Source organism: Argentina silus (genome assembly GCF_951799395.1).
Source record: "Argentina silus genome assembly, chromosome: 14".
NCBI lineage: Eukaryota > Metazoa > Chordata > Actinopteri > Argentiniformes > Argentinidae > Argentina > Argentina silus.
The window spans coordinates 2,417,560-2,439,846 of record NC_139668.1 but is presented as its reverse complement, the minus strand read 5'-3'; the positions used below and the strand labels follow the sequence as shown (position 1 = coordinate 2,439,846).

Genomic DNA, 22,287 nt, shown 5'->3' with positions numbered 1-22,287 from the left:
GTTGCGCTCTTCAGCAAATTGGGGCTCATTATGTTTTAGGAATTGCTCATATATTGGTTGAAATAATTAACCTGCATGCTTGGATTTTACAATATCAATGTTAATGCCATTGAAACACAGTAATACAAATTGAATAACAATTATATTCACTTGAACAATTGATTGAACTATGGATATATCATCACTACCATTGACCATTCTAAAACATCTTGTAGTCATTTATTTGAAACCATAATAGAAAATGAATTTACAACACAATAGTACTAGATAACAGGACCATTGGATTACATTGTGTTTCCCTCTACCTCAACCCGTGCAATTAAGACCTGCTGTTTCAACACAATCACACTTGTGCAAATATACACAAACACATACAAACAAACAGTCAAACAAACAGAAGGACACACATAAACAAATGGACAAACAAACAGGAGGATATGCACACATACGCACGTACGCACGCACGCACGCACGCACCCACACACACACACTTCAGGACTGCAGAGGGTAAATGACATGTAAAACGGCTGAGTGATGAGAACGAGAGGAAAATCCCCAGAGATTACCCCTCCTTGGGGATGAAAGACCACGGAAGCATGGAGGGGGAAGTGTATGCTAGTGAAATCCTATTTGAGCAGCCTGGGGGAGTGGGGGTACAGGGCTTCAGCAGGCCTGTGTTCAAGCCTTCTCAGGGAAAAGAGGCAAACATGAGTGAAGATGAAAGAGTGAAGACTTCCCGCACCCTCTTTATTGGATTACACACCACGTTGGAGAAGTGTCTTTGACATTTCAATAGGCCCGTTCAAAGCAAAGGGGCAAAAAATATAAGGATAAGGGGGAGAAAAAAAAAGATTCCAAAAACTGCAGTTTGTAGGATATTTGTTCAAGGACATTAAGACGCAGGGATGCGTCTTGCTAAAATGCCGCAACAATGGCTCAAACTGACTGCCAGAGGGCTGCTTAAGATACAACCAGCATAACTGGTTCAGACAAAGAAATGACATGTCATTATGTTTTGGATTAAACCACTATTGCCATTAATTGAACAAAACAAAAATGATAAAATATCCATAACAACTTCAAATCAAATCATCATCAAATTTACAACACAATCAAATAGTGCCTGTCTCATGATAAGGTTCTCTTTAGATGAGAAAGGGGTGTAAAGGGCACGGCTGGGGGATCAGTCGTAGGCAGGCAGGCCGAACAGCTCTGGCTGAAAGTCCTCCATGGTCCTCAGCACCAGCGTGGCCTCCTGAGTAAGGCCACGGTCCAGGTTGTCATCAGGTATCATCACCACCTGCATCCCAGCCGCCAGGCCCGCCTTCACCCCGTTAGGAGCGTCTTCAAACACCAGGCACTGTCACAAGAAAGAACAGAGGGATAAAGGGTCAGCCTATGTAACGCTGGCATAGACAAGATGATTTATCATAGCTCCTATAGTATAGAAATAGAATTCTAATTTCAGGTATTATAACTTAAATGATCAGCTTTCTATGTATTAGAGGCCTACTTTATGGGAGCCATTTTTGATACTATGATCAAACTAGTTCTGATTGTTCAAATTGTAGGAACAAATCATATTCCTCACAATCTACAGAAGGAGGTGTCCATCCACCACATTCATCAACAGTACATGGAGACACAGTACAGATCCTTAAACTACAACCCCTGTCTGGCATGAGTGCACAGCAGAGGAGGCTGTAATATTGAAATACCAATTTTGAAGCCACGGTATGCCTGTTCTATGCGTCACCACAGCATGAATACAACTAGCATACAAAAGAGAGGACAAAATGTTAGCACTGCTGGGAACACACAAAGACTGACCGGAGCCTCCCTTTCATTCATTTAGCCTACAGACTTCCGACATCCGTGGCCTCAACAGCTGTGTGCTTCCTGGCTCTCAATTCTAAACCATGCAATAACAAACATAACCTTCAAAAGATGTCTGCGATCTAGGTCTACTCAATGCATGGTCCTCTGTGGCTCAGTTGGCAGAGCATGGTGCTAACAACGCTTAGGTTGTGGGTTCAATTCCCACTGGTACCATATATACTGAAAAATGTATGCACTCACTGTAATGTAAGTCGCTTTGGATAAAAGTGTCAGCTAAATGGCATATATATATATATAATTGTGAGTGTAGTAATTCATAGAATACTATATTTCTGCAATGTTCAATGGCCTTTGAGAAAAGTTCACCAAGCGGCATACATTATAGTGATAATGTCATAGGAAACGCAGCAAGAGGACACAGCTTCAGGAGGTGCCACTAACCAAGCTTATCAGAAGTCTTCTAGAAGCCTTTGTTTGCCTCTTCTCTACTCAGGTGGAACAAAAGGAACCTACTCAAGAAGTCCTCTGTGAAAATCCCTAATTGACTGTTGTGATGTCACTAAGCCTGCAAACGGGGGCAGACAATAACTGCGGAAATACTGAGCGTGCAGTTGAGGGGCCTCACTAATTCCCTTGATTGGGAGCAATTAAAACTCTTAATTATGCAATGAGCCAAGCAAACAACCTTTTAATCTGCTTCCAATGCCTGCATTGTAATGGAGGAGAAACGGAACACAAATACACTGCAGCTCATGTTGGCTCCTACTTCTCAGGATTATTGACGGCCGAGGAAGTCATAGCAATGAGAGGCACAGTGATTATAGTCATGTAAAAGCCAGGGTCACACAAAATAGACCATTCAGGGGGTAGCCAAACAAAGTATACCAGAGGAATCTCTACGACTACTAGCTAGGGGCAGCTAATCTAGTTAGGTTACTTCTAGTAAGACTGACTAGTGGAGTGAATATCTTAAATCATGCAAAATGTTCAAGTAACTGCCATCCAAGCTTATAAAAAGATATTTTTTTATGCAAATTGAATGCTGTAGATTTTTGTGAATTCGCTTTGTTATTGGCACCAGCCATACCCCTCGTAAGGTTACAATGGAAGTGATAGTTCATGGTTGCCATGATTGTCCCTAAGGCTCCAGAAACACCCAAATAAGTCCTTTTTGAAACTGCGAAGCTCCCAGTATATTGATGCAGGTCTTTAGATGTTTAACATCTGAAAATGTGGCTATCCGAACTTTTTCTGTAATTTTATATTACATTTTTGTTTGACTCAAACGATAGGAGTGAAGAGGAAGCATGGAAATTGTGAAGTAGTGCTCAAGTCCAAACAAAATGGAATATAACCAGACAAATAAAAAAAAGTGTCTCTACCCTTCTACAGCATGTAATTTACATTAAAATATAGAGATTTGGTTCGAAGAATTTTTTCTTTAATGTGGTTTAAAACATCTGTGAGAATATTGCGCATGCAACCCATAACGAGCGTCATACAGTACTAGCGACAACCTGTCCAAACATCTTTGGAGCTGATTGTTTTAACCCAATGTTGTCAGACTACCTAATCAAATGCTTTATTTGCTATATAATCAGATTGTTAGGAATGTGTTATTTATTGCCCTCCCCCCACAGACACACACAACACAGCACACAAATGCACAGGGAGATCAGAGCACAGGGTCAGCCGTAGTTCAGAGCTCCTGGAGCAAGGGCTTAAGTGCCTTGCTCAAGGGCACAATGGCAGTGGTAGGCACCTTAGATGTGATGCCAGCAACCCTCCAGTCACCAGCTCACATTCGGCTCCCTCCTGGGGTGAGGATCAAACCGATGACCTACTGATTGCTGGCCAGCCTCTCTAACCTCTAGGCTACCTGCCGCATCTAATATGTTATACCCTACAGTACCAAGGGCCATTTTTACAATGGCACTGTCACCAAGTGGGAAAGCAGACAGTGGCAGTGGTTATGAAAAACCCTCCCAAGATGTCATGTCATTCCAGGCATTTTTCCTCCTGTCCCGTCCATCCCGTCTCTCCTTGCGGCAATAGACGTGTGTGCTTACAGTGGTTCAGTGGTTCATAGAGCAGAACATCAGACAGCGGGCCATCAGATAGAGTTGTAGTGCTCATTTGATACATTCATTCGTTCATTCATTTTAAACTGTGTTTTATTTCACAGTATTATTTGAAAGCAGTCCAAGGACTTGAGGGTATGTTTGGTGATAAAGGCGAGTAGGAGCCAGCAAATCTGACACGCTACCCAGGGACACCTCACTTTAGCATGACGTTCAAAAATGATTTAATCTGATTCCTTTGACTTCTTGTCATTCTAACTTTAGGCCTAGACATTTTTGCAATGATATTGTCACAAAATTGGAAAGCAGATCCTGAGAAGGAACAACCCTCCAAAGTCATGCAAGAATAGCCTACAGAAAAGGTTGGACTATCAGGCATTTTACCTCCTGTCCCATCCCGTCTCTCGCTATCCAAGTTAGGGGTTGTTAAGGCCCATGTTGTAGTGTTTATTTGGTTCATTAGCAGCCCAAGGACAGTATTGTTTGAAATCAATCATTCAATGTTTATTTTTGTAAACCAAATGAGCATTATCCTAAAGGTCCTCTCTTGATCAAATCAAAAGTTGCCGGTTTTGTGAATAAAAGCTCATGTTTGTGGAATACATTGAGTGATTCTTTGATTTGTGTGGATGAATAAATGTACCTTGCTTTGTTGAGTAGCATTATTTGAAATCAGATTTGGGTGAGATGGGAGTCATGAGGAGAGCGCAGTTTGTGCGAGCCAGGTTACTATTCGTAGCCCAAGTTGCTTAGCCTGTTTAATTCATTGTCAGTCTTGCTTTATTTTTAACATTAGGCCTATTTGAGAGAGAGCCCAACAAGCACAAGGATTTGAGGGTTGAGGTAAGCTAAACGGGAAATTGTGGATGCACAGTTGTTACGATTGTCTTACGTCAGTTATTGTCATTCTAGCGTGACGCTGCTTTGCCTGAACTACCTGTCTTGATGTTTCGCATTCTGCGGAAATACAGTGCCCTGCGTAAGTAATGGGACAGTGAAGTATTTATTCTTCTCTTGGCTCTACACACCAAAAGTTTGGATTTTAAATTAAAAAATTACTATTAGGTAAAAGTAGAGATTCTCAGCTTTTATTTGATGGTATGTGTGTACATAGAAAATACAACACGTTTTATGCATAGTCCCCGTATTTCATTGTACCCAAAAGTGATGGGACACTTGGCTTGACAGGTTTTTTGTAGACACATTTGGTGGCACCAGCCATGTGATTTAAATGTGTTTAAATGTGGCTAAGACAAAGACAGTGATCGTCTGATCTTCCATTGTGAATGGTGATGAATGTCGAGTCATCAGCTTCAGGTATTGGACCAAGTGTAAACTCCTCGCAATTCATTGTAACTTGGGAACATATTGGGTATTCTTAATGGAAACGAGGATCCGATATGACCGAGTGAGAGCAGGGATGAGAAAATCATTATCAATCTTTATTAACCATACAATATATTTTGGAGTCAGATATAACATAATTATAACTTGTGTCAGTTGGTCATGTGTCACTTGTGTGGAGTCCGCTTTATCTATGTCCATTTATGCCCATAACCATCTGAAGTTGTACTGGGGAATAAATGTATATCTTTATTCTTAACCCTCCAGTCCTTTCTCTATTCTTCAGTGTTTTTATCCCAATCCTTCAGTTTCTGGTTTGTTAGATGTGTTCTGTCATATCATTTGTGCAGTCATAAGAGAGTTGTCTAGTATTTATTCTAGGCTTTGCATTTGCCTTTGGAGTCTGCTTTTGGTGTCTGTGAACATGAGGACCAAAGAGACATCAATGAAAGACAGGGAAGTCATTATGAAAAAAATCAAAATAATCTATCAGAAACATTGCCAAAACCTTAAACATACCAAAATCAACAGAAGGCACTGTGTTCAGAAGAGCTCAGAAGAGACTACCATCCGCAGAAGACTTCATCAGCAGAATTACAGAGGCTTCACTGCAAGGTGCAAACCACTAGTTAGCCGCAAAAACAGGATGGCCAGGTTACGGTTTGCAGACAGATGAGACAAAGATTAATGTACCAGAATGTTGGCAAAAGTAAAGTGTGGAGACAAAAAAGGAACTGCCCAATATCCACAGCATACCATCTCATCTGTGAAATATGATAGAGGGGGTGTTATAGTTTCCAAAACGTCCTCAAAACAAACAACTGAAGATGGCTGCAGTACAGGCCTGGCAGAGCATCACCAGAGAAAATACCCAGCGTCTGGTGGGGTCAATGGGTCGCAGTATCCAGGCAGTTATTGCATGCAAAGGGTTGGCGACCAAATACTAAACATGAGCTTAATTTAAGTAAAAAGTTAGGACACCCTATGAAAACCTTTGTCTTTTTCAACACATTCAAACATATGGACATTTGATATTCATTTGAACAATATTGGAAAAATTGAGGTAATATAACTAAACAAATACAACTGAAACTAATTATTTAAAAAATGATTGGTAAAATGTAATTAATAGAAATGCAATGTTCTTGTGAGGAAAAAGTTAGGACACCCCCACATTTAGTTCCACTTAAAATGCCTAAAATTATAATCAAGAGCACCACATCAGGTGCAAATGATTAGAACATCGTTACAGAGGATTTTGGAGGAGCCTGTCCTATTTAAACCTCAGACATTTAGTTTGGTTTGCTCTTGATTGTTGAAGTGAGTTGCATCACCATGGCTAGATCAAAAGAGCTCTCTGAGGCCTTCAGAAGAAAAATTGTAGATGCATATGAGTCTGGGAAGGGATATAAAAAGATCTCCAAACAATTCGAAATTAGCCATTCTACTGTCCGGAAAATAATTGGAGAACATTTAAAACCACCACCAACATGCCCAGGTCAGGCCGCCCAAGCAAGTTCAGCCCAAGAGCTGACCGAAAGATGCTTAAAGAAGTCTCCAACAATTCCAGAATGTCATCACGGGACCTACAGGTATCTCTTGCCACAATTGATGTCAAAGTACATGCATCCACCATAAGAAAGAGACTGAACAAGTTTGCATTACATGGGAGGTGTGCAAGGAGGAAACCCCTGCTGTCAAAAAAAAACATCAGGGCAAGACTAGTTTGCCAGAGAACACCTAGAGAAAGACCAGAACTTCTGGAACAGTGTGCTTTGGACAGATGAATCCAAAGTTGAACTATTTGGGCACAGTAAGAGTAGACATGTTTGGCGCAAAACCAAGACAGCATTTGAGAACAAGAACCTAATACCAACTGTGAAGCATGGGGGTGGAAATGTCATGGTTTGGGGCTGCTTTTCTGCAGCAGGGCCTGGTCAGTTCACCATCATAGAATCCACTATGAATTCTGTATTGTATCAGAGGGTGCTTGAAGAAAATGTGAGACCATCTGTTCGAAAGTTGAAGCTGAAGCGGATGTGGACCATGCAACATGACAATGACCCAAAACATTCCAGTAAATCTACCAAGGAATAGCTCAAGAAAAAGAAATTGAGAGTTCTGGAATGGCCAAGTCAAAGCCCGGATCTTAATCCTATTGAGATGCTGTGGATTGATTTGAAACTGGCTGTGCATGCAAGACACCCATCGAACATCACACAGCTGAAAGAATTCTGCAAGGAGGAGTGGGAAAAACTTTCTCCCAATCGATGTCAGAGACTTGTATAAGAAGTTATAAGAAACGTCTAATTGAGGTTATTTCAGCCAAGGGGGGCAATGCTAGCTATTAGGGCATCGGGTGTCCTAACCTTTTCCTCAGTAGGAATTGGCATTATTGTTAATTTTTTGTTAAATAAATGATTACAAAGTTACATTTTCATTGTTTTTTGTTCAATTACATCCCCTTTATCTATAGATATTGTTAGAAAGAAGATAAAATATTGAAATGTCCATATTTTTAAGAGAATAACTTAATATTTTGGGGGGTGTCCTAACTTTTTCTCATGACTGTATGTGTGTAGATTGATGAGGAAAAAGTGAAGGGGTCTGAATACTTTCTGAATGCACTGTAGCTTCTCATGCCCATTGGCCCGCGTTACAGACCACCGAAAATCACAAACAACGGAAAATTAACAAAACTACACAACAGAGAAAATACTAAAGTAGACCACATCACCTTTAATGAAAAATCATTGGATCTGCTACATTATATTTTATGCAGTTGGGCCATTTTTACAATGACATTGTCACAAAGTCAGAGAGAAAAGCAAACAGTGGCAGTGGTTATGAACAACCCTCCAAAAATGTTATTCTATGAATAGCCTAACGAAAATGTGTGTTTCCTAAGTCCTACATGAGGCATTTTTCCTCCTGTCTCGTCTGGCTCTCTGTTGTGTGTAAAAAAAAGTAGTGCTTATTTTACTGTATAGCATATCATTTGAAAGCTATCAATGTCTACTTTTGTAAAGTGAAGTAGCCTGTGTGAGCTCAGAAATTGGGAATAATAATTAAAAAAAAAAATCACCCTTACCTGCACGCAAAATAACAGGTCTCTATCCCCCTCCGCCTCTTGGGAGTTATGAACCGGAGAATGAGAGACGCATAGTTTGTGCGAGGTAGCCTACAGTAACTGTTTGAATCCCAGGTTGTACGCCTTGTGCTTATTGCCTGTTTAATTCAACCTTGCTTTAAGGGTTGGTTTAGGGGTTTAGGTAAACAGGAGAGTCTATGAGAGCAGGGAGCCATGAGTATGGGTTCACGCTGCATGGGTAGTTATAGTACTTATTTCATGAATTTTCATTCATTTCACATGATTTTTTTTTTTTCAAATGTTTGTTTTATTTGACAGTATTATTTGAAAGGAGTCCGCAGTATTGAGGGTTAGTTTGGGATTACGGGACAATGAGAGTGGGCAAAACAGACGCACATGCATGCTACCCATGGACGCGCCACTAACCCACAACGGTTAAAATTGTTGGATCTGATTCCTATGAAACTTGCGTTAGTTTAGGCATGTTACGGTCAGATCTAATGAACCCAAGCACGGACACAAATAAAAAATAATAAGGTTTTTTAATAATGGGGGCTGGGAATGGGACAAGCAGGGGAAAATGATAAACGGGGTAGGGCAGGCAGGCAGGTAGGGCAGGCAGACAGACAGACAGGGCAGGCTGGCACGTAGGGCAGGTAGGGGAGGCAGACAGACAGGGCAGGTGGCCACGTAGGGCAGGTATGGTAGGCAGGCAGGTCAGGTGGGTAGTGCGGGCAGGCAGGTTGACAGGCAGACAGGTGAATAGCCGGGTTAGGGTGTATAGATCGGGCAGGTGGAGAAGATAGGAAGGAGGGAAGCGATAACCGGAGCCTGGCCACGCCCACACACAACACACACAGACAGACAGACAAAGACAGAAAGGAGAGAGGGAGGCACTGGCACAGACTAGGAGGAAGTGGAGGGCGTGACAAGGCAGGGCACTTTAAGTCGTACAGCGCAGCTGTCCATCAGGTAACAGGACAGCTGGTTTCACACGTATGCATCCATCCGCAAAACATCCATCACATGTTCAAGGGACAAGGCTTAAAAGCAGTCAGTGGTTCCCACGCACCACCCCAGCCTCCACCTGCTCAGTCGCTCTGTATTAGCCTACCTACGGGGGTTTTGATAAGTCTTGGGCTCCCTGTCATATTGTATACTTGTATGTTATGGTCATTTAAACTCCAGGCAGGGAGCTATACAGAGCGGAGCCATCAAATTACGCCAATCTTAAAATGTTTTGCCATTTTCATCTAATAAATGGTTGTGTGTCCTGGCTGAATTGACTTAATGCTATAAGTTGCCTGGTTTGCAAATAAAAGCTCATGCTTGATTTATGTGGATGTATGAATTACCGAATTACCTTGCTTTATTTAGTAGAATTATTTAAAATCAGACCACAGATTGTTGGGAGTCATGATAGGAGTGCAGTTTGTGGGTGACTATTCATAGCCCAAGTTGCTTAGCCTGTTTAATATATTGTCAATCTTGCTTTATTTTTTACATCAGGACTATTTGAGAGACAGCCCACTAAATGCAAGGATTTGAGGTAAGATAGGGACATCATAGATGCACAGTTGTTAGTAGCCTCTATGCCTGTGGGCATGGACCTATGACACGCTATATGGAGAGGAACGCCCATGGCACATTTATCAAACTTTCATTATGACAAAACAGAATGTTTTATACAGATAATTCTGGGTAATGTAGTCTTTTTTTTACACTTTTCTAAAGATGATGTCACATTAGCTTCTGCTGCCTATTGCCCTGCATTACCGACCACCGAAAAATCACTAAAAATGGAAAATAAACCAACTACGAATGGGGGAAATTCTTAAGTAGACCACATCATGCTCACAGGCAGCCTGGCCTGTTTAGCAGCCCGGTTGGCTCCAATAGGCGCAGAACTGCAGGAGATTCGTTGCACTCTACTCTTGCTTAGCGCATTATATAATAGATATGTGCTTCCTTTCTCCTCTGGCATGACCTTCTGTCCTGGGCCTAACTAATTCCTGGTGTTGTTAACACAGAGATCTAACTAGTTCCTGGTATTGTTAACACAGAGATCTAACTAGTTCCTGGTGTTGTTAACACAGAGATCCCGCTGCTCGCCAGGCTCAAACAGCCCCATGGAAGATGTACAAGCTGTACCCAAGGCATACATCCAAACACATGCAAGATTAATCAGGACCAATTGAATCTGTATTCACTGTGTACTCAAGTCAGTGCTAGAGAAGAAGAGAAGAGGGACTGCCAAGAATTGTCACACACACTCCCTTTACAAACGTGCAGTAAGGGGAAGTGACAGAACATAGCGAGAGCATGCTGCTGTATGGAGCTGATCTGAGCCTTGCTTGGCAGCAAACAGCACTTCTGTAACTGCAAGAGGAGGGCCTTTATACTCCTGACAGGACTGTCATTGGACACTTAAAATAAAGAATAAAGTGTACCTCTAAGAACAACATGATTGAATCATGTGTATTTCTGTTACTGCATTATTATCTTCACAGAGGACGCTACAGTATGTGACTATATACAGTATAGAAGCTGGAACTCTAATATAGAGTGGACCTGACAGCCCTTGGGAAAATATAATTAAAAGTCTCATTCTACTCAGATCTATGGAGGAGAGAACCTCTTGCCTAGCCATAAATACAGTCTGACTTAAACGACACACCATACTGTAGAAATGCCAGAGGCTAGTTAATTCTTCAATTCAGTTTCAATGTGTCATTTCAGGCCCTCAAAGGGAGAGCACAAAAGAAGGAAAAGAAGGAAATGTCTTGGTCGGATGGACTTACAATGGCATTTGGCAATAATAAATCCAACAAAACATTTCTCCAAGTATTGCATCTTTAAGAGATTGATCCTCCCTGCCCAGGCATATTACTTTTATTGTCTTCTTTGTCAACATTTGACAGAAGGCAAACCAGCCAAATCAACCAAGAGTGCTTGTGTGATAACTTTGGCAAGGGCTTTAGATGGGCTTGTCACAGAACACTTGTTCGCCAGACTTAACAGTCCCCTTTCCTTTAGTTGGTATTCAGCACAAATGATGTCTTGTTTTTGTGGAATAAAACAATAATTCTGCCACTTGTTGTGTTCCTGTGTTATTCTGGAAACAGGGGTTCTGTTTGACATTCAACACAGTCATACAGACATGGCCACTACAGGTTTGAACCTAAAGCAATATTTGAAGACTAAAAGGGGCAATCTGGGATTGGTACATCAATTTTGGGACTTTTAAAGTAATGCTAGGCATTGATTCTTGAAGAATATAACTTTTGAATGCCTCATTAGTTTAACTGTTTTACCCCATCAGAAGCCTCTAAGCTTGTTTTACTCCACTGTTTATAAACAATGTAATTGTAAACATAGCTTCAAAACATGGTTACAACTATACTTGTGTAATTGTGTCTCATGTATAGTCCTTGCATGCATCGCTCCATCTATACATTTAAGAGTGGTTACATTTCTCCAGCCCCATCCCTCAGCTGTTTCCCAAAATAACCACTTTGTTGTTGTTTTAATCCCAGATTGCCTGTTTAAGAATCTAGCCGTGAATGCTTTTCAAGTTAAACATAAAGGCTATCTTTTCATCAAAGACTGACTGACTGACTGATGCATACTTGGCCCCTGGTCTAAGCATTGATTACTTTATCTTATGATGACTGATGGATAGATGATTCACTTACTTAAACAAATGTATTTGTTGTTAGTCGCTTTGGATAAAGGCATCTGCTAAATGTAACAAACACCACACCCTAACAATCCGTGTGTGTGTGTGTATCACGTGTGATAGGGGTCGCTGAGTGAATAAGCGACAGTGACAGATTGCCTGCTGCATCTTCTAAATGATTCTGGAGCTTAGGGCACACTGAGCAGGAGATATGTAAAGTGTCATCTGTGCTACTGGGAAAAAAATTAAACGTGTGTTTCAAGACAGAACACTGTATATGGACAGGAAACAGGAAACAGGAAACACTAGCCTGGAGGACAAAGCATTAATGCATCCCATCTTTGGCCGCCAGAGGCCTTAAAGGTCCAGTATGAAGATTTGAGTTTTGAAATAGTGCTGAACAGCCATGATAAATAGGTAGCGATCAAGGAATTAGATAAGAGCGTTCAGTGAAGAGTGATTTTGGTACAAACAAAGCGCTTTCTAAAATCTGGTGTTGAGGTCGAGCACTGACCTTTACGTACCTATTTTAAGTGTTGTTAATTTACAAGGATATGCACAAATGTAGAAAACGTAGCATACTGTGTGGCCAAAGGACAGCGCAAAACTACATGTTTCACCTATAAGAAATCAAATGCAGGTCAGACATGAAGATGTGTCTCTGCAGGACAGACAAAGGCAGAATAACATTAATTCAGAGAGCATGAAGACACATCTTTGACATAGCTGGGTGGACCATGAGTAGGCGTAGACAAACTATAGGGTTAGCCAGTATTGTCCATTTTCAGGGTAAAGCCAATAATAGACATAAGTCAAAGCTCTAAGTTAAAGCCGGACGGGCCCATAATTAGGTCCAAATTCTGCTTTAATTGCATTATTATTTAGATTATTGATGACTTTATCTCCTTGTCATGCTATTCTGAACTATGATCTGAGCATATCCACACAAAACTTCAAGGTGTTACTTATCAAATGGCATCCTGCTTTTGCATCTGATTTCTAATATTATAAGCAGTTTAGTTTGGGTCTGGTTTTTAGGCGTTTTTTCACTGAATTATTCCTTCAAGAGAGAGCCAAGACTTTGGTCATCCTTTGGAACTCATAAAACTGACCGTTGATGAGTAATTGTCCGCAAATCCTATCTCCTATAACCATGTTTACGTGGCATTTCCTTTCAACAGAATCAAATTAGTGATCAATACTCTTAAGCTGCCCATAAACAAAAAGTCTGATCCTCAGACACTCCCTTTCCTCTGCTGTGTGTGTGGACTAAAAAGCACCCAGCAGGCTTAAACCCTTAGATGAAGTCTGTGTTGATAAAGGACTCAACCAAAAATAGCTGGAAAGCATAACAATTGTGTACTGTATCTGAAGGTAAGTTCATAGGAATACTTTGGCCACTGGAATGCATCACTAGATAGACTGTAGATCCAAGCTCCAAGACAAGAGGAAATATACTAACTCTTTCCGACCTTTGTGAGAGTCTTACTTAAGCTTCTTAATGCCCAGTCTTTAAATCAGATAAACAATATTTTTTACCATCTCTTTAACAGAATGTCATATTGCTCTAAAGCAATACTTAATTAACCTAATACCATAGGTACTGTAGAACCATCTCATTGCCATGCACATTTTCAGATTGTAACACTGTGCTATTTAACACAGTTTGGTCAGTTTTTCTCTTTGAATATCTATTAGACAATCAGTGCAATAATTGACCAATTTCACATTGGAGTAGTATATTTCATGTCCTAATTGTACCTTATTTGAATATATAGGCTCTCAACCTTTCCACAGTGTAGCCTCATGTCATTTATGATTTATGACAGCAGAATTACCCCCCCCCCCCCATATGAATCAGTTGGGTGGCTGAGACACCTTTTAGTAAATCTCTAGTCAGAGTATTTTTAAGAGATGAACTGAGAAATGTCTCCAGTCGCCATGGAGGTGTTGGTGGACTATTTCCTTGCCTTTGGTCACCATAACGTACTGGCTGTGCCAGTACTCACCTGTGAGAGAGTTTAAAGCAGTCTGCAATATTGCTCGGTACAGTATACCACCCCAGACATGCCTCTCAACATTTCATGTTTGCACTATTGAGGTCACAGAAAAAAATCCCTCCTAACAAAACTACTATAGAGATCAACCCTTTGAGTACACAATGAATTATCTCTGAAAACTGGTCAATATATTACGGTATGACTACTATCGTGTACAGTTACAGTGAGAGGTTGTTGGGCTAAGCTAAAGTTACAGGTAGAGTGTACTGCTTAGATCATGTCCACTACACTGATTTCAGAGAAAGGTTGATTATACACTCTGAAATATAAACAGCAGTATTAGTGCTTTGACAAAGCAAAACAGGCCAAATGTCAAATGAGTATTGCATGAAGAATCTTCTTTGATTCCACACTGAAATCATACTTACCAAAAGCACTCCATGAATTTGCAACATAAAACTCTAACACTCCTTTGGTTGATAGATTCCAGCAATTCAAGACCATGTTTTTGTTATTCAAACGAATCTATTACCTACCATTAGGGCAGGCAAACTATTTGGAGATGGGGGATCTGTATCTAAATATTCCTTCTGTCCACTGGTGGAAAACTGCCACCTCTGGCCACAGAGGCGAAATTTAGTTCCAAACAACATCCTCCCTAACAACATCTTCCCTAAAAACATCCTCCCTAATAATAATATAAATGGATTTGCAGTGTCGGACATTAGTAGCTGTGTTTCTGCATGCATGCACGATTTGAAGAGCCACCAGAGACCTAGAATAACTCTGGCCAATGTGTAAACAAACCTGTGTCCCCCCTAGACACTCTTTTAGAAAGCGCTTTTCGTGACAAAACGACGTTCGTAAATGAAATATTTATTTTAAGGGATCTCATTCCCTGATCACTACCGACTGAACACAGTCACTACATCCATTAGAAAGATTGAATGTTACATACTGCATCTTTAAAGAGTTAACAGAAAAAACAGCAAGGGACATACAGAACAAGGATTCAACTATACCACCAACGATAAGGAACTCATTGATTCTCATGAATTCATTACACTGAGTGCAGATCTATGGATGGAAACATGGTGTGTTAATGCAGGCTCCTCTTTTCTCTCTCTCACTCTCTCTGTCTCATGTCTCCTTGAAACTCTGGCTGTCTGTGCCTCCCTCCCTATCTCTCTCTCGTGGTGCTTAGAGAAAACTGTCACGGAGAGAAGCCAGGGAGTGACGCATCATCATTCGTTATTCCACTGAACACTCTGTCGATTCCCTCTCAGCCGCAGTTTCATATCTCATCAAGAAAATGCAAGTCCTTACTGTGGTCATCTGAACTTGCCACAAAGATAAAAAATCAGGTAGATAATACTGCAGACCTATTTGCAGCAAAAGCTCAAGCACTGTACCTGTTAGTTTGTTAATTATTTTAAACTTTCATCTGGGCCCTATAAAAAACTATACTCGCTGAGCCCAAGATATACTCCCTTGAATATAGTGTTATACTGTATTACTAGGCCGTACAATCCAACATGAGGTATTTCTTCTTCTCCTTAAGCCTCTCTCAAACTCTTTGTTTTTGCTTCTTCACATTCTGTTAAGCCACACTGATTCCTGACATATTTCACTCATTAAAATGGACTTCGAAAGCAATTAAACACGATAATGTGATTCTTCACTTTAGGCAAGTTAGTTAGTATTTTCATGGCTCATTATGTCAATTTTGTTGCAACTCTCCTTGATGAGCTAAACATTGGTATCTAAATGGCAGAGAATAAGGGAGTAATCACTTGGTTATTGCCTTAATCGTCCACCACTTTCTTGATGTGCTCGTCCACAGGTTCCTAAACACACTATGGTACACAATGAAGCCTATACTCTAGTTTACTGGATCTGCTGCAGCAAATCAGGCAAGCAGTCAATTAGTGTCTTCATAATGCTTCCTCTTAAATTTCTCTGGGGTTGCTGATATCTAACAGGATGCCATTAGCTTACCTGCCTTACAAAATAATCTTTAAAAAAATTCCTTTCCTCTAGTGTGGGCCTCCCAATGTCCACAACCCTGTCTCTTACCATCACAGGAGAAGCAGGAGGGCTGAATCTATTGGCGCACACCAAGAATGAGTCTGGTTGAGGTTTGCTCTTCTTCACATCAAGGTCATCCCCAAGGACAATATGACTGAACTGGCCAAAGAAGGCTTGGTGCTGACTGGTCTTCATCTCAAACGTCACTCCCGCTGAGCTGGTTGCGACTGCTATAGGAATGTCATGTTTACAGAGATGGTTGACGATCTTCTCTACTCCTGATCACACACGGACACACACACACACACACAAAGACAAAGACAGCAATTAAAAATAACATCCGCAGAGTAGGGTACTGGTACCTTCAATCACCAATTTAACCCTACCTAAGGATGTTATGAAATTCACAAGTGAGAATAGGCCTTTATTTTCAGGTTAGGTTCTTTTTACAAAACATGTACCTGGCATCAATTTAGCTGAAGGAAATATCCTCTCCTGTATTTTCCTCGCCTCGTCGAGAAGTTCCTCTGCTGTCATTGGTAGTTCGAGGGTGTCTCGTATAATTCTGGCAGCATCCAGAGCGTTTTTGCCCATCACTGAGGCCTTAACATCCCACGTATATTTCTTTCCAAATCGGTCACATATTTCCTGGAATGAGACCGTGTACAGCCGTTCTGTATCTGTTGAGTTCAAAATAGAGGGATGAAAGTTACTCAATCGTTAGGCTTGTCATGTTTCATGTCATTCGGTGTCCTAGGCATCTGACTCAGTGATGATGGGTAAGTGTCAATCAATCACTGCAACTTGCATCTAGCTAGCTGTGTTTAACTCCAAATCCAAATAATGATATATGCATGTAAGACTAGCACTTGGTTTTTAATAGTGGTTTGTCGCTAAAGTAGTAGTAACTAAAGTTGCATTATAGCATGACAGCGACGTATACTTCATAAATCCCCATGCATACACTGTCATTGTCACTGACAGCAAGTCTAGCAGCATACAGCTTGGTGCTGACTCGTGTCTCACAGTCAGTGGCATCATTGTTTTAAAATAAAATTGTGCTATCAAACCTAATAATAATCCATCCATGTCGAAAAGAACATGGGTCACAGGTTTAAAGCTCTCGCTTGTAGTTGACATGTTAACTCTGCCTTAGCTTTTTCGCTAGCACTAACTTCCAACACGGATGGACAACCAAGATTTAGCAACTTCTTAACAGCTAAATTAGCTTGTTGTACGTACTGTGGCTAGCAAGCTCACTTGAAACAAATAATATATTTGTTATCGTGTGTTTGCATCGAAATCTCTCACAAGGTACTATATTAAAGTAACAATTTAATTCAGCCTGACGAAAAAACGCAGTGATAGTGGCAAAAACTTCAGTGAAAGTTTATAGTCGTCTAATTTATTGCAATGGTTTATGGGAAATGAAGTACGGTACGGTCACTTTATCAAAAGAGAGCTGTATCATCCTCTTTGATTTGATGGATAATTGTAACACAAAAATGATTGGATACATCTTAAACAATTGAAACTAGAACATAGTGTCATGTTGTCGACTCTTATAAGTGGTGTGTATTTATTTAATTATCTCAATATTTAATTATAGTGATCATCTTGGTAGGAGAAGGAGCACAACAACAGATGTTTGTCATTTTTTAGGTACGTTTAGAAAATCATAAGATTTGTCTGGTTTCTCAAAACAAGGAAACATTTTTCAGCTACAGTACTGCACTTTTTTATGCTCTCTTTTATGCTCCTGCATGTCTTAATCATATCCTTACCCATAAACATATGACTAAAGGCTCTAAATCCATAAAAGAATATATTGAACACCTACCCCTGACTCTATCTCTGCTCTGTTACTATGTGACTTTTGATTTGGGAGGTCTGATTATGCTCATTTTTGATCAGCGTTCTCGAGGGTACGTCCCATGGATGGGTTGTTGCAGATTAAATGAACAAAGCCTGTGGACCACCGTTATACCGCCACATTTTACAGAATAATTGGAACCTCAATGTTAACAGAATTTGTCTTGTTAGGGTGAAAGAGATGTCGAGGGAACGAGAGTCCTCCAACCTGGCCGAGCTAATGAGGCTATGGATTTCAGGTCTAATTGGGTGAGGGCGAGACTAAGGCTTTGTTTGAGGCTTGCAGAGTTTGCCTCTTTTACCAATTGTGTTGCATATGCCTTTTGGGGAATTGCTTCAGACTGAATGCTCACTTTCTAATGGCTCACAAAGTGGGAGGAGAAGCTGGGCTGTGAGGAGAATAACAGAGAGAATCTCCACTTGTCAAGAGAGACTTGAGAAGTAGGCCTAATGTTTTTAGTGGAGGGGAGACCACACCAATTCACATCACTTGAAATATTGAAAGTCATGTGTTTCACTCAGATATGGAACGTTTTATTTGATTCGTACATAAATTCCACTGTCTATGTCCATTGATGTTTCATATTCTGATATTTAAATGTTCATGCATGCATATCATCATGCATCTGCGAATAGAAAAATAAACAGGAGATGTTTAGATGAAAGATAGATGGGTCATTCAGAGATAGACAGTATCATACTCAACGTTAAATTCATAGGTGTAGGTGGTGGTTTGAGTCAATGCCAGGATCCAGGGTTCTGTTTAAAGTATGGTCGTGGACTAAGACTGCGTGTGGTTTCTCTTGAGGCCATTATGTGTCAAGATATTCATCAGATCTACCATTCATGGTTAACAGGGGTTTGCCTAACCTTTTTTTTTACACGCATGCCATGGCGGGGGGGAGGGGTCGGAGTCTGATGAGGTTACGCCTGTAAGAGACTTTCAATTGGGGCAACACTTACTAAAAGTGGATTATACTTGGTTCTTCACTGAAAATAGTATAGGCCTAAATGTCATAGCGTCACATCCAGTTAATTGTATCTCTCCAGTAATTGCATTTGCTTAGATACTAACATGACACTTCCATAGAAGGCGATGGTCTAAAGCAATTAACATCTGAACTATTTACATTATGCTGAAAAGCTCATTAATTTTGAGTGGCTGATTGGTATCAACCATAGCTGCAACGCCCCCAACATTCTTTGGCCTCTGAGAGATATTGGCAATCACCATTTTAAATGAGGAAAAGTGAAATGAAATGCAAATTCAGCAGCAAAGATCAATAGAGTTTGCTCCAGGGAAAAGCTGAGCAGAGGACCTATTCCAAACACTAACCTGTGTCCTTGATGGGTGTTCACTGTTCAGTAAACGCCTCACATAAAACCATAACTCTTGTCACAAGAAGGATAACGGCTTCTTTGAGTCATCAAGTGCTCATATGAAAATGACATTTTAGGCTTTTATAATTTTTCAGATACTAGGGCAGCAGACAGTGGCGTACCAGAGACCCCAGCAAGGCGGGGGGGGTGCGAGCCTCCGAGGGCCCCAATCCACCTACCGTGTATTGGAAATGTGAATAAATCTGCTAATACAGTATTTAAGCTACTCTTTCACATGTGTGGCGGAGTAAACTGTCACTGGCCGGGGACTAGCGTACGGTGAGCTGATTACACACACACACACACACACACACACACACACCCTCCCAGATTTATAAAACCTGCATTGCATTCTTAAATAAGGGATCTTATATTAACACTGCTAATGCTGGAGGAGACATGTGCATATTATAATATTGGGCAGGCCTGCATGATTCTCTTATTTCAATAACATATCATGAAAAACATGACCAGACCAGATGACCTGCAGTGCCCTAATAATCCCTACTAGCTCGGTTTATTCTGTTTCTTTTCAAATAAAAAAGCCATGGAGAGGCAGGACACAAATAACTGGAGCATCTTCAGCTCCCTGTTAGCTAACCATGCAGAGGTGAAAAGCACTTCCAACTGAAGAGTACTCTAATTTACACATGTTGATAATAACAGTGATTAAGGCACTCATCAGTGGTTTCTCTCATTTTTAATTACAGGGTAGAGTACAGTATGTTCATTCTAAGTGGCAGGGGTGAGGGTGGAGTTAAATGTTTTGATCTAATAAACTAGCATGATTAAAGAGGTATAGAAACACTTCCATGTTACACACAGGGAAGGCTGGTGGAGGAACATATGTGTTTCCACGTAATTCCATGCATTACAATGAGCCTGTCCTCCAATTTCTGGGAGGACAGGCTCATTGTAATCCATGGAATTACCACTGCGTGTTTGATACCATTCCTCATTCCATTCCATGCATTGCACAATGAGCCTGTCCTCCGATTTCTACTTCTACCAGCCTCCACTACACAATGCGTGGAAGAAGAACAAATTCCAATGTGCACTTTAGGATTATACTCACATGCTTCTGGACAATATAAGATATTGATTATGCACTATCTTCAAACCTCCCACATGGAGTAATGATGTAGAGGAGTCTTATGTCTGCTACTTTGGCCGATGGGTTTGTACTGAGGAGAAGCCAGAATGTATTTTATGTGATGAGGCATGTGCTTATTCAAAAGCATGTACCATCTGCACCACATTATTGTTTTGTATTTGGCAGCTATGCATGAGGATATGAGGATAGTATGAATAGAAATGCAAACACAATCATTGTAATATGCATTTTGCTTTGTCCCTATAATAAAGATGATGATCAATGAGTATTTTAATATTTAATAATATTTTTTCAAATAACAGTGTTGCATGGACCAGAGAAGACATTCTAGTCACTGGATTCAAAAATGATTCATTTGAATTCAAGCATATTCTGAGACAGTGTGACAGCACACAAAGGAATAGACCCAGCATACCTATGCTCTAAACTACTGTGAAGACAAAAGGTTTGACAGGTTCCAGACGCACCACAGGAGTGTTGGTAATTGGTCTCTGTTGCCATCATTGAGGCCCAATTAAGTCCTCAATTCTCGCCCATATCCCCAGAATGAGAATCAGGAACTACACACCAGGAAATGCACCATCAAGAATCCAAAAAGTCTGATCTATAATTGGCCCTGCTGTAAGTGTTATCAGTGACATTCACACACCAGGTATGACACTCCTGACACTGAGAGAATATCTCTGTAGCTTCACTTGTTCACAGCAAAACCATTAATCTCAAAAAGTTTGAGTATAGATCAATCAATCCATTGGCAACCTGTCTTCAGTTCTGATTGCGCTGAATGGAGCATAGAGTTAGTTCAGGCAGGGCACTCTAAGTAAAACAGCGCAGCTGTCTTTCAGGTGACAGGACAGCTGGTTCACACGTATGCAAAAATACCACCACATGATCAAGAGACAATGGCTTAAAGCAGCCAAGTGTATGCTCCTTCATAGCATTCAACAGTTGTGACATGATTGCACTGGCTATGAGAGTATGTTTTGTGTGGTCGTCCCACCCACCACCCCCCTATTTTAGATACATGGCTGGAAGAACCTAACTAATGTCACTTTGAGGACCAATATACTTTTAAAACGAGTAAAGGGCCCTATCCCAAAATGTTTGCATATACAGTATGTAAATAATATAAATATGCACATTGTTAGTGATGATTGGAACCTATGTATTATTATATAAAGTAGTGTATTCAAAAACATTTGACTCTGTACGCCAAGCTGTTTATCAGATTTTCACTGAAATGTTAAAAGGTATCTGATAAGCTGGGAAAAGAATGTTACGTGTTGGTATGAGAGGCCAATTCCATCAATGGCAGTCAGTGAGAATCTGAAAACAGAGAAGCCTTGTAATGTATTACGAAGTGAGTGAAATAAAGAATGGTTTTAATTAATTATTTGTGTGTGGCATCACGCACGCACACAGAATGTGACTTAACAAATAGGAAGCACCACAAAGGGATCTAATGTAACCACCTCAGGCAGGTTGTTGTCAACATACTGTACTGTAGCACACCTGAGTGACTTGACACTATTGCATTAGTGTTAAGTACCTAGCCTCCAAAATGATGAGCCTACATGCTTGAACAGGGAAATAACGCTTCTTATACAGAACTGCAGCAAGGTGACATGGTACAATGGCAAAATCTGAGTCTGTCTATGAGAGAGGGAATGCCACATTTCAGGGAGAGATTTAAGGTCAGCAAATATAGAACTGGATCAAAAAACAACACAAGCAATCTTTCATTTAATGGCACAATTGCTACATCTAAGGAGAAGGAAAGAGACAGCCTTGGCACAGAGGTCAGTGCAATTATTTGTGTAAGTATTTGCTGTGTGTGTCTGTGTGTCTGTGTGTGTGTG

The 22,287-nt window shown here is 40.6% G+C and overlaps 1 protein-coding gene across 1 annotated transcript; it reads right to left on the bottom strand.

Moving 5' to 3' along the window:
- Window positions 1-203: 203 nt before the first annotated feature.
- Window positions 204-17,241, bottom strand: pudp (pseudouridine 5'-phosphatase). Its single transcript, XM_083685385.1, has 4 exons — window positions 17,133-17,241; window positions 16,524-16,742; window positions 16,111-16,340; window positions 204-1,360 (listed from the first exon to the last, which is right to left on the bottom strand). The coding sequence occupies exons 1-4, from the start codon at window positions 17,200-17,202 to the stop codon at window positions 1,184-1,186; spliced, it is 696 nt and encodes a 231-aa protein (XP_083541511.1). The 5' UTR covers window positions 17,203-17,241; the 3' UTR covers window positions 204-1,183.
- Window positions 17,242-22,287: the final 5,046 nt, after the last annotated feature.